Below are 12,359 nucleotides of genomic sequence, written 5' to 3'. Positions count from 1 at the left end.
GGGTGATGGTGAGAGGGTGAGGGGGTGTGAGGGTGAGGGTGAGGGTGTGAGGTGGAGTGAGGGTGAGAGGGTTGTGAGGGGGGTGAGGGTGTGAGGGGAGCGAGGGTGTGTGAGGGTGAGGGGGTGTGAGGGTGAGGGGGTGTGAGGGGGTGAGGGTGAGAGGGCTATGCAGATAAAGCTTAGAGTGCATGTGCAGTGCTACATCGATAGAGCTCAGACAGTGCATATAAAGCTCTCTATCGATAGAGCTCAGAGAGTGCATGTACAGCGCTACATCGATAGAGCTCTGAGTGCATGTACAGCGCTACATCAATAGAGCTCAGAGAGTGCATGTACAGCGCTACATCGATAGGCTCAGAGTGCCTTACAGCACTATGATATAACTCAGAGGGCATGTACAGCGCTATACAGATAAAGCTCAGAGTGCATATACAGAGCTACATCGATAGAGCTCAGAGAGTGCATGTACAGCGCTATATCGATAGAGCTCAGAGAGTGCATGTACAGCACTACATCAATAGAGCTCAGAGAGTGCATGTACAGCGCTACATCGATAGAGCTCAGAGAGTGCATGTACAGCGCTACATCGATGGAGCTCAGAGAGTGCATGTACAGCGCTACATCGATAGGCTCAGAGTGCCTTACTGCGCTATGATATAACTCAGAGGGCATGTACAGCGCTATACAGATAAAGCTCAGAGTGCATGTACAGTGCTAATTCGATAAAGCTCAGAATGCATGTACAGCGCTATGATCGAACTCAGACTGAATGTACAGCGCTACATCGATAGGCTGAGTGCCTGTACAGCGCTACTTGGACAAAGCTCAGTGTGCATGTACAGTACTGAATGCACAAATAGACAGTCGTTAAGCGGGGGGTGTAGGAATGACTGGCTTTTGACATAAACAACCCCTCCGTCGGTCCAGCCGAGCCTGAACAATACAGCTTTTGTGTGGCGCTGCAGCTCGCACCTTGCACCCAGGGCTATTTTTCCACCCTGTCTGGGTCTGTGCACCGCGTGTGGCTCCCCGGGGACCTGGTCTGGTTTAAGTGCGGTGGAGGCTGGAGACCATGTATCCTGACGTGCTGCTGTTGTAGAGATTTTGTAGAGAGGCAACAGGTTTTTTCAAAGCGCTTCGGAGCTTGCTGCAGCTGTGTCCTTGCAAACGCGCAGGACTTCAAGAAGTAAAGGAGTGCAGTGCAGTGACAGTAAAAAACCATTGTACAGTTCTAAGTTTAGTGATTCTGTGTAAAAAAAAAAACTCAAAATATCTTCACGATTAACAGGGCGGGTCACTCAAAATTACAGTTTGTCAGCCAAGTAACAACACCTCCCAAAGATGTTCAACAATCAAAGACCGCTTTCGCCCTAGTTGCTTGCTGCTCGGTGTTGGATGTTTGACGTGTTTTTATAGTAGCGGACGTTCTGGTGTGGCCAGTATTGACACCATGCCAAGGAAACAATGAATTAACACCTATTACTATGGTAACAATAAAACCTGTGGCCATCTAGGCACTGTACAACCCCAGAGTAGCCCTTCATTAGAGAATTTCATTCCAAAATCAGGAAACAGAAAGAAGCCCTGGGTATGCAAATTTACTGTAGCAAATTAGCGCAAGTGACTTTAAGCCCACTTTGACCCTTGTCACATCACATGTTTGCCCACTTATCACAGCCTGACCCCTCGACAACTGACTCCTTCTAAAGTAAAAGGCTAGAGGGGGCAATGGGTGGAGTTTAGAGAAATTAAACCGAATTCTTAGAAGTTTGTTTACTTTCTTTTCTTGATGCTGCCCTCGTGGTTTCTGAGACCAGGGGTAGAGAAGTACCAGCAACAACGAGCACTGGCAACAACTACCCCTTTCTACTTTTATTTGACACTCATGCCCTTTTTTACCTTTAATGAATCCAAGCAGAAGTTCTGATCATTAAAGCCATTGGGATGGTGGGAGCAGGACAGCCAATCAGATTCCTTGAAATGCAAAGGCTCTAAACGTCCTGGTTTCCAGAAGTGCCGACCGAGATATTATAGGAGGCAGCAGGCAGAACATTCATGTGCTAACAACATTACGGGCCTTCACGCCGCTCATGAATTCCAAATAACGTTAGTTATTGACTGGCGCTGCTGCTGGGAATACAATAATGTCATAATCTAAAGCGGCCGCAACTTTAAATGGACACTAGAAAAAGACATATAGCACTCAATGATTTTCTGCAGCTGTGTGCATTGTGCTTGTGTCCATTAGTACAGGAAGATTCACAGTCAGTGCATTCACGTGAGAGCCACTTTGGCTTTTCCCGAAGGCCCCTCCAAATTAAAACAAGTGTGGTAGTCAGGGCAATAAGTGGAATGAAAAAAAAACCAAGACGGAGGGCATTGCTGTGGGGAGGGGGGAGGAGAAATGCGACACGGCAGGCAGGGGAGGGGGCGGAGCGGGGAGAGCGGCGATGAGGGTGTGAAGCAGCAGGGGCCTTGAAGTGAAGCTAAGCTTCACTTCAAAGGTGTGTGAGGAGTGCGGCTGAGGGAACAGATGGAGATTTGACGATGCGCAAGCGCATTGACCTAAAAGCGCACGGGCACAGCACCAAATCGCCCAGTTGGGTAAAGTCTGTTTAAGTCGCTATAGTCTCGCTCTGCTCAATGCGCATGCGCATTGAGAGGCGAGACCTAAAACTAAGTAGCGCAATGATGCGGTCAACACTGGCCACTTCATATTGCTTTTTTGATTTTGTTTTTACTTTCAACCCGGCTGCACTTGTCTAACATGGCTACAAACACAATGACAAAGGTGATAGATTAATAGATCTCGCACAGGCGAAACATATTGGCTTTACCAATACTTGCTGCTCCTTGTACGCTGGGTATTCTGCTAGATTGCAATATCTGCTCTGGGTCTTTTCTCCTTTCTGCTCCGTCAAGAGGAGTCTGGTGATCACCATTTCTCATCATTTATGTTTTTCTATCAAGATTCCTACGTTTTTCAAAACGGTTTTCCCCTTTTTGTGGCTTTCCTTCTATATGGTCCCTCTTAAGGAGACAGCTTTCACATACACTTTTCTGCGCAGAGTGGCACTGTGGCTTTCTTAGGGCAATCTAGAAGGGACCTCACAAGACTGTTCACCTGGGAAATCCTTGACAGATGTTCTGTAACTGCCTGCTTCTAAGTGGTCCCTTTAAATGATATGTCCAAGATCTGATATTGTAATACCGTGAGAATGTACAGCCATGCTTAAATTTAAAAAAATTTAAACCCCTGCTTTCTAGTAACTGCAGCGCCAAAAGAAAATGGAAATCTCAGACGTCTGAAGCGAATTAAGCATAGTTAAGGTTCACATTTAAGTTGCATTCAAAATGGATTTCACTTTCTTAATTAATTGAAAGTTATACGATCAACAAAGACAAAATATAGATAAAAGTGAATCGCTGTATTTATATTTATATTACTTTAATTTTGAGATTTGCAACACACTTTATTCCACCTTAAGGACACTTAGAACTTAAAATGTGTAAGTATGTGAGTTTCCTGAATCCGTTCACACGTCAACGTACCTTAACAGAGTAGATTAGACTTCTCTTGTCACCAATGCATTTAAATTAATTCAAGGGATACACACCCGCAAACCCATCCTCCCCATAACGCCGTCGAGGATTCACTTGTGTGAATTAAAAGAATTCTTGTGAAAGGTTGAAATCATCATGTTCATATCAAGAAGCTCAACTTTTCAAAAAAAAAGTCCTACATGGACTCCAATTTAGGGGTCACCAGGAGTCACAGTGCGACTCATTGTGTAAGAGGTCACTAAAAGAGAGCTATGAACCAGGTCACTAAAGGAGAGCTATGAACCAGGTCACTAAAGGAGCTCAATGAACCAGGTCACTAAAAGAGAGCTATGAACCAGGTCACTAGAGGAGCTCCATGAACCAGGTCACTAAAGGAGAGCTATGAACCAGGCCACTAAAGGAGCTCAATGAACCAGGTTACTAAAGGAGAGCTATGAACTAGGTCACTAAAGGAGAGCTATGAACCAGGTCACTAAAAGAGAGCTATGAACCAGGTCACTAAAGGAGAGCTATGAACCAGGCCACTAAAGGAGAGCTATGAACCAGGCCACTAAAGGAGCTCAATGAACCAGGTTACTAAAGGAGAGCTATGAACCAGGTCACTAAAGGAGAGCTATGAACCAGGCCACTAAAGGAGCTCAATGAACCAGGTCACTAAAGGAGAGCTAGGAACCAGGTCACTAAAGGAGAGCTATGAACCAGGTCACTAAAAGAGAGCTATGAACCAAGTCAACTAAAAGAGAGCTATGAACCAGGCCACTAAAGGAGCTCAATGAACCAGGTTACTAAAGGAGAGCTATGAACCAGGTCACTAAAAGAGAGCTATGAACCAAGTCAACTAAAAGAGAGCTATGAACCAGGCCACTAAAGGAGCTCAATGAACCAGGTTACTAAAGGAGAGCTATGAACCAGGTCACTAAAGTGGGTCTGTTTTTATGTGTGAGCATGTCTGTGTGTGTGTAACAGTGAAAGTGACTGTGAGTGAGAATGAATAAGAATGAGTGTGAAGCGTGTTAGAAAGAATGAAGTCTGAGTGAGAATGAATGTGAGATTGAATGGCAGTGAGTGAACATAAATGAGTGAGAATGAATGTGTTGAAGAGAGTAAGAATAAGTGAAGATTAGTAAATGAGAGTAAGAATGAGTACAAGTGAATGTGAGCCAGAATGTAGCTCTGAGTTGAGAGTAAGAGAGATTGTAATGTAGTGAGTGCACATGAGTGAGTCTGAGTGAGTGAGAATAAGTGAGAGGGAGTGAGAGTAAGAATGAGTCTGAGTGAGATTTTGAGTGAGTCTGAATGAGATTGAGTGCAAATAAGTGAGTGAAAGTTAAGTGGGTAAAGTTGTGAGTGCAAGTGAGAGAGAATTAATGTGTTTGAGTGAGAATGAGGGAGTGAAAGTAAGTGAACCTGAGATAAAGAATGTGGTGCTTTGCTTGCAAGTCTACAGTTGGCTTCGGCATATTGAATGTATTTTTTTTTAATTAAACATTTTCTCAATTACGAAAAGCAGTGACACGTTGACGGTCTGAGCAACGGAGTGTACAGAATTTGGGGGGGGAGGAGGGGGTTTGCGAAGCTCTTGAGCCATGCACGAACACACAACAAAGCAACTATAAAAATTCACAGAAATGTCAATCTCCAGGGATACTGTTTTTTTTACTGTGAGGCTTCCCCTGATTTGCATTAGCAATAACTACAGCTTCCATTTCCCCTACCCTTTACAACCTTCACACCTTTATTTGAAGCATAAAGAAGAAATTAGCAATGAGTGCTGTGTAAATGTTCTCTTTCTCACCCGTATGAATTAGTTTATTGAAAGTAACTGATATTGTTGAACCCAGCTACCTGTATTCATTTAAAAACATCACCTGTAACAGATACAGAGATTCATTTTCCATCAGAAAATGTGTCTACTGCAGGTGTTTAGACGTGCATCATTTTCACACTTAAAACATAAGATTCATGAAGTAACGAGTACGTAGTCATGGGTATTGTACCTTCAGAAGATAGACAGAGTGATTTTATCAATCTTTTGGAGTTTGAGTGTGTATCTTTCTTTTTATTTGAAAAGAATTGTGACTATGAGGAACACCAAGCTCTGAAGAATCTGAACTACAGAGACCGTGCAGGAAAAAGGAGACGAACAGTAGGAAGTGAAGGCACATTTCAAAGGGATGATGCTCCAGCTTCTGTTCACATGTACGTATATACAGATCTTTACTCTTGACTCCATTGGCATACACATTTAATTCAGACATGTATGAAATACCTGTGTTAAATATTCGTGAACAGTATGTACATAATCATTTTGGCTTAACAAAGAAAATGCCGCCAAGGATGGATACTGGCTGAAACTTTAAGTCTTTGGTTTACTTCCATGGTTCTGAGGTGGAGACAATTCTAAAACTGGCTATGAACAAAGGTTTTCATCCCAACATACCCTATGCTGGGGATCATTAAGCCATCATGACTGATTTCAGTGCAGGTAGAGTACGCTGCCTGAAGCAATCAAGAGGTGGCACCGATCAGCATGGAGGAGCAGGTCCTGTTCTAAAGACCATTATTGTTGGGTGAAATTACAAATTTTACAGATTTGTGAAGCATAGAGAAGTGTTCATTTTTCAATAAGAAGAGAGATGTGAATGGAGTGCATCTACAACGTTGCGACATCTTAGACTAGGACATGCCTCTGCAATAAAAGGGAGCATTTTTGTAGTATTGTAATAGAAAAAGTGAAGCTTGAGATGCTGATGTGACTTTGAAGCCTACCATCGACATGCTACATACTGTCAGAACATTAAGGGACCAACTCACAAAGGGGCTCCGCACTCGTGGCGGAGGTCCTACAGTCATAGGTGGGCTTCATACTGCAGTTACCCACTGTAGAGGTCCCGCCACGAGTGTGGGCACACCCACTGCAAATGTGGGGCCTCCGCCACAAGTGCAAAAGCCCTTTGTGAATCAGCCCTTTATTTAAGAATTACTTTACTTAACGATAATGGTTGAAATATAGTTGATGGCGATAAAGGTTGAAACACAGTTGTTGGTGCCAAGGACACAGTGAATGTAAAACAAAACTCTAACCAGTATTAAGTCTCAAATAAGTATGAATGTGACCTATCTGAATTCTATTTGATAAAATCCTCGTCCAGCTGCGGTGACTGACCAACTCACATCACTAAAGAGATCCCGCTGGATCTTTGAGTATGGTTTTGTCGTGCTGTGTGCCAAAGATCAGTACTTAGTAAACATTTCAGATTAGGATAACAAAGGGAAAGATTGTTCAGCTTTAAAAGACACCTGGCAAGAGTGCACTATTAGAAGAGAAAAGTCCTTTTACAGGGTCCAATTTGTTAAGTCCTGTAAATCCACAAAAGTGTTGCACTACTGCTATTGTGAGCAAGCAAATTAAGCTCTTAGATTTTGGTCCAGAGGGGGCTATAGACCTCTGCTTGGACTTCAGTACTTTTCGTTGACCATTTGAAAGTATTTTTTACCTCAGGCTTGACAAATTTGGTGGTGTGGCGAGCCAATTATCTAGGAATGGAGAGGTTCAGTGAGCTAGATTCTGTTGATGCGATAGGCTTATGAACATATGTATATCAAGAAATTAACAAACTTGAGAAGAAATATGGAATTTGAATGCCCTAGAGTACTTAATAGACACTCTAGGGTAGAATCTTTAGTAATCTGCAATAAACCTTTGGGCTGCTGTAATAAGAATCCTAAGCATTGTAAAGAAAATATCTCATTATTGAACAAGCAGCTTTTTTCATTGTTTCATAGATCGCAAAGTGCTTCTGTTCTCTATACGTTAAAGGACATATCGATCTATAATAATGGTGTTCTGTGGAGAAACACTGAAAACATGCATTATTGGTCGATAGTAAACTATGAGATCACAACAACAGGTGAAGAAAGAGGAACAAAGCTATTCTTCTCTTCCAGGGGATCCTCCTCAATAGTCATAAAGACATGAATATTCCAGCCCCATGCGCGGGGAAACCGGAAACATATAAAACCATATCTAAACATTAACTTAACATTTATTCATTAACTTACACCAACTGGCACGACAGCCAACCGATCAAGGAGGGCATGTCTTAGATCTTCTGTTTGCTAATCAGGCCGAGACCGAGGTGGTTGATATACTGCCACAAAGTTAGACCGACCACTCTCTAATTCACTTTAGCATAACAATACCCAAGTTGGAGGATAGTAACAATTGGTCAGTGACCTATCGAAAAGGAAGAGAGTGGGTCAGGTTTGTTAAAAACAGGACGCACTCGATATTCCAAAACCAGAATCTCTTTTCCCCTACTGTATCCATGAAAAAACTATCAAACATATTGCAACTACATAGCTGGAACCTTGGATCTATTAATTCCAGTAAAAAGACTCATGAATAGGAAAAAGCCTCAGCCCCCTGGTATAATTAGGCGCTGAAATTACTGTAGATAAAATGTTAGGAGGCTGAGAGAAAATGGAGAAGGTCATATTCAGAGCTGGATAAGAAAGAATTGAAATTGGCGCGGGTCAGATACAAGTAGTCTATCTTTAGGTCAAAACCAGACTTCTATGCTAAATCTATTTTACAAGCACCAAACCGCACAAAAGCGCTTTCCAATATCTTTAGGGGCCTTTCCAGCCCAGTCTGTATAAGCAACAAGGTGGTTGCGTCGCAAAAACTCTGCGACAAGATTGCTTCCCACTTTGAAGAGAAAATCACTAAAATTGTTGGAGATCTTCATCCTGGCAACATCAGTGGCCAGGACGATTCACCTTGGAAGTCGGGTAAAGAACCCCGAATAGATACTTCCCTTGAGAACTTTCAAGCGCTCATGGAGGATTCTTTTAATAACCTTGCCCAAAGTGTTTCCTCAGGTTCTCCTTTAGACCCCCTTCCACTCAGAATTTGGAAAGAATTTGGGCAAGAAACCCTCCCCTGGCTGCAGCAAATTTGCTATATGTAGGTATCATCCTAGACAGTGTACATTATGATCAACAGTAGCATAATAGAAAATTGCAAACTAACAGAAACATGTACAGGAAAATATATTTTTATTCTAATTATTGACATAGATATCTTATAAAAAATACATATAAAAATCAATCATGAATCACAACAGTGTGTAAATCATACAGTGCATTAAAATAATCATTAGATAAAAAAAGACACATAAGAATGTAATTGGTCCAATAAAAAGTTGTGGCTGAACAGATGTCTATTTCTTCAAATTTGCTGTCAGTCCCTGGAAGATGGAGTGGTACCAGAGGTATGGAAGCAGGCAGTGGTGACCCCCTGCTCAAGAAATCCTCTCTCGACCCTACAATTCTAGCAACTCTTTAGACCTATTTCCCTCCTGCCATACCCGATTAAAATCATTAAAAAACAGTTAGTAAAACTTTGTCATGCTAGCTTGAGGATAACCATCTGCTGGATAGGGACCAGTTCGGCTTCCGCCCAGGCCATGGTACCGAGACAGTTTTGGCAACCGTAATGGACAATCTACGAATGCGTGCTGACAATGGGAATTCCACTGTTCTAGTGTTACTGGACATGTCGACCACATTCGACACAGGGAGCCACACGGTACTGCTGGAAAGACTGAAAAATATTTGGGTGAAAGTATGGGCCTTACAGTGGCTGCAATCCTATCTGTACGGGAGACAGTAGGCTGTGACCATGACACCGTTTACTTCTAGCAAGTCTCCAGTGCACCTCGGGGTGCGTTGGGGCTCTGCGATTAGCCCTATTCTTTTTCATCTCTATCTGCGCCCTCTGTTCCCCATTATTAAGTCCTTGGGAATTGACCTGGTCAACTGTGCTGATGACACCCAAGTGGTGTTTTCCCTGGAAGGGAAACAAGCGGTGTTGATTGATACGTTCCAGGAAGTATGCGCCAGACTGCGAGCTGGCTCAGGAAAAATTCCTTACAATTCAATGGGGGAAAAACAGAGGTGATATGCTTCACTACCAGAATGTCTCAGCATTTACCGCTGGAGTTCAAGCTTACCCCAGAGGATGAACCCCTGGCTCGGTTAAAACGGTGTGTAATCTGGGGGTCCTGGTGGATGATAATCTCACAATGGAGTCACAGGCCAACAAAACAGCTAGTGTCTGTTTTTCTCTGCTGCGCATGCTACGGCAGATTCTTCCGTTACTGCCTAGGGATGCTCGACCTCTTGTAGTGAGGAGTATCATTTTGAGCAGACTGGACTACTGCAACTCCCTGTATCTGGGAGCACTACAATTTATCCTACAGGGGTTGCAGAGAGTCCAGTCAATGGCAGCAAAGCTGGTGCTGAATAGTTAGCCTAGGTCCTCCATGGCATTGGCCTTGAGAGATCTTCATTGGCTGCCCATTAAGGAAAGAGTCTGTTTTAAATCTGCATTGTGTTCAGAGCAGTACCCACTGCGGGAGAAATTCACCTGGTTCAAGCCCAAGAAGCAGCTCTGCTCCTCCAGTGCAAATCTGGTAATGACTACAAGATTTAAGAAATCTAGGATGGGGGCAGAGTTTTTGGTGTGGCAGCTGCATGCCTAAGGAATGAGCTACCTCAGAATATCAGACAGGCCAACTCTTTGACCTGCTTTAGGAAGAGTCAGAAAACCTAGTTGTTTCCAAGGGCTGAACACTAGGCCTTCCCACTGACAAACTGGTCTGTTCCTGTGGTGGTTATCTTCCAAGTCTAAGCGCCAGGATACCCGCAGGGTGACAGTTCGCGCTATATAAGTACTCAATACAATACAATACAATGCAATACAATATATGTGAGAACATATATGTAGCTCTAAAAACATGTCCATACTTATATGTATATCACAATAAACACAATGCAGCCTTCCATACAGTAAAAGCTGAGCGATGTAGGAATTTCCTTTGCATATATGTATAACATTCAAATAAAGCAGGGAGAAAGAAAACACATTTGAAAACTGCTTTAATGCATCATAGAAATCATTATCCTACAAAGAGGAATGAAAAACATTGCCAGCCTATAGGCTGCATTGTAGAAACATTAGTGTCGAAAGCTGAAAAGCTAACCCACAGAAACACATAGAATAAAACTAGCACCGTGATTTTAAGGCCATGACCCCTAGCTTCCCATCATGCCTCTGGGGTGACAGTTAGGTCAGTTGTTCTTTCCGGCTCCTTCTGTCAAGACCCTGTTTACTTCAGCTCTAAGTTTTATGGATTTCTGTCAGATATTATTGTCTATTTTTTCTCAAAAGCTTTTTACTGTTGGAGTAGGTTTCTGCGATTTTGAGAGAGTTATTTTTCACTCAAAAATGCCCTCTTTTTTTGATCCTTGCCCTTCCTGTGGCAAAAAGAAGGCCAAAACAGACTCCCATCCTGTCTGTATCCTTTGCCTTCCTGATGATCACTCTCCCAGGACTTGCCAGCATTGTCAGGCCTTGTCCAAAAGAACACTGAGGATTTGCCTCTATGGCCTGGCTGAGAAGGGGAAAACTCCTTCAAGAGGCAGGTCTCCGGTGAAGAAGAGAAAGGAGAGAGCCAGGTCTTCGTCCAGAAGTAAGGTTCCAATCTGCTCCGGGCTCGGCTCCGAAAATACTTTCATCCGCAGCGAAAACATCGACGAAAAGACCATTGACGGCGGGCTCGCCGTCGAGAGAACATCGGTCGTCGACGAAGACTACATGTACATCGGATCCTCCGACATCGCTAACCCGGCGACGATCAGCGTTGAAGAGTCGTTCTCCATTGGTGCAGGCTCGCCCAACGTCGAGAAAGAAGTCTCCGTCCACATTGGTACGATGTACGACATTGAGAGATGCTCCACCGTCGCCAAGGCCTCAGCGTCGAAGCAGCAGGAGCCTCCACCTCCTTCAAGGTGGGGTCCATCAACCCTCAGTCATCAGTTTTGCTACCAAAAGAAAAGCATGGTACTTTGGAACGGAGCACAACAGCACCAGAACTGAAACATCTTTTAGTTCTGAAATGTTTTGATTTCTGATCGAAATCTCCACCGGAACCGATACTCGATGTAATACAGGAATGGCTCGATCCTTGGCAAAATAATCCCCAAATTCAGCCTGGAACAAAGAAAAAAATTCTTCAACCAGCAAAGCCTCACTCTTCTAAAAAACAAAACAGTTATCATTTCAAGAGGCTTTAGATGTTCCTCTGCAGCCTTCAAATAAGAAAAAGAAGGATGTTGCCACTAGCCCTTTGCACATCCCTATTCCTCTTCCATCTAACCCACCAACAACACACCACGCATCCACTCCACCACCTCACTCACCAGAACTATCTGAGGCAGGTAACATATCCCCTCACTCACCCATCATAAAAGAGCATGATGACATGCCACAAGACGTACAACATGAGGATAATTATGATATTCAGCCATGGTGGATTACAGACCCGGATCTCTTCCCACACAGCCATCACCACCTGACGATGCTTCTGCATATCAAGATTTAATAGCAGGGGCAGCAGCTTTCCATCAAGTATCTTTATATACCACTCCTTAAGGGTATGGTACGTCATGCAGAGGACATCCTAAGGACCTTGTGAAAGTTAAGATAATAACACCTCACATGGACAAAAAATATTATGCTGCACCCTCTGATCCCATATACATTAGCAATCAGTTAACTCCGGACTCCCTAGTAGTATCTAATGTGAGGAAAACTGCAAATTCCCAAACAACAGGGGATGCACTGCCCTCAGAAAGGGCATCCAAACTTATTGATGCCTCTGGGAAACGTGTAGCTGCACAATCACCTAATCATTGGCATATAGCAAAAAGCCAGGCTGTATAAGCTC

The 12,359-nt window shown here is 43.4% G+C and overlaps 1 protein-coding gene across 2 annotated transcripts in view; it reads left to right on the top strand.

Moving 5' to 3' along the window:
* AGGF1 (angiogenic factor with G-patch and FHA domains 1) overlaps positions 1-12,359 on the top strand; it is a 478,374-nt gene that overhangs the window by 426,149 nt on the left and 39,866 nt on the right. For both annotated transcript variants that reach the window (XM_086949991.1, XM_086949990.1), the window contains exon 12: positions 5,636-5,763. In XM_086949991.1, coding sequence (XP_086806117.1) covers positions 5,636-5,763 — 128 coding nt within the window. The remainder of the gene's footprint in view (positions 1-5,635; positions 5,764-12,359) is intronic.

The sequence above is a fragment of the Lissotriton vulgaris genome, unplaced genomic scaffold (genome assembly GCF_964263255.1).
Source record: "Lissotriton vulgaris unplaced genomic scaffold, aLisVul1.2 SCAFFOLD_291, whole genome shotgun sequence".
Taxonomy (NCBI): domain Eukaryota; kingdom Metazoa; phylum Chordata; class Amphibia; order Caudata; family Salamandridae; genus Lissotriton; species Lissotriton vulgaris.
This window is presented reverse-complemented; position numbering and strand designations above follow the sequence as displayed.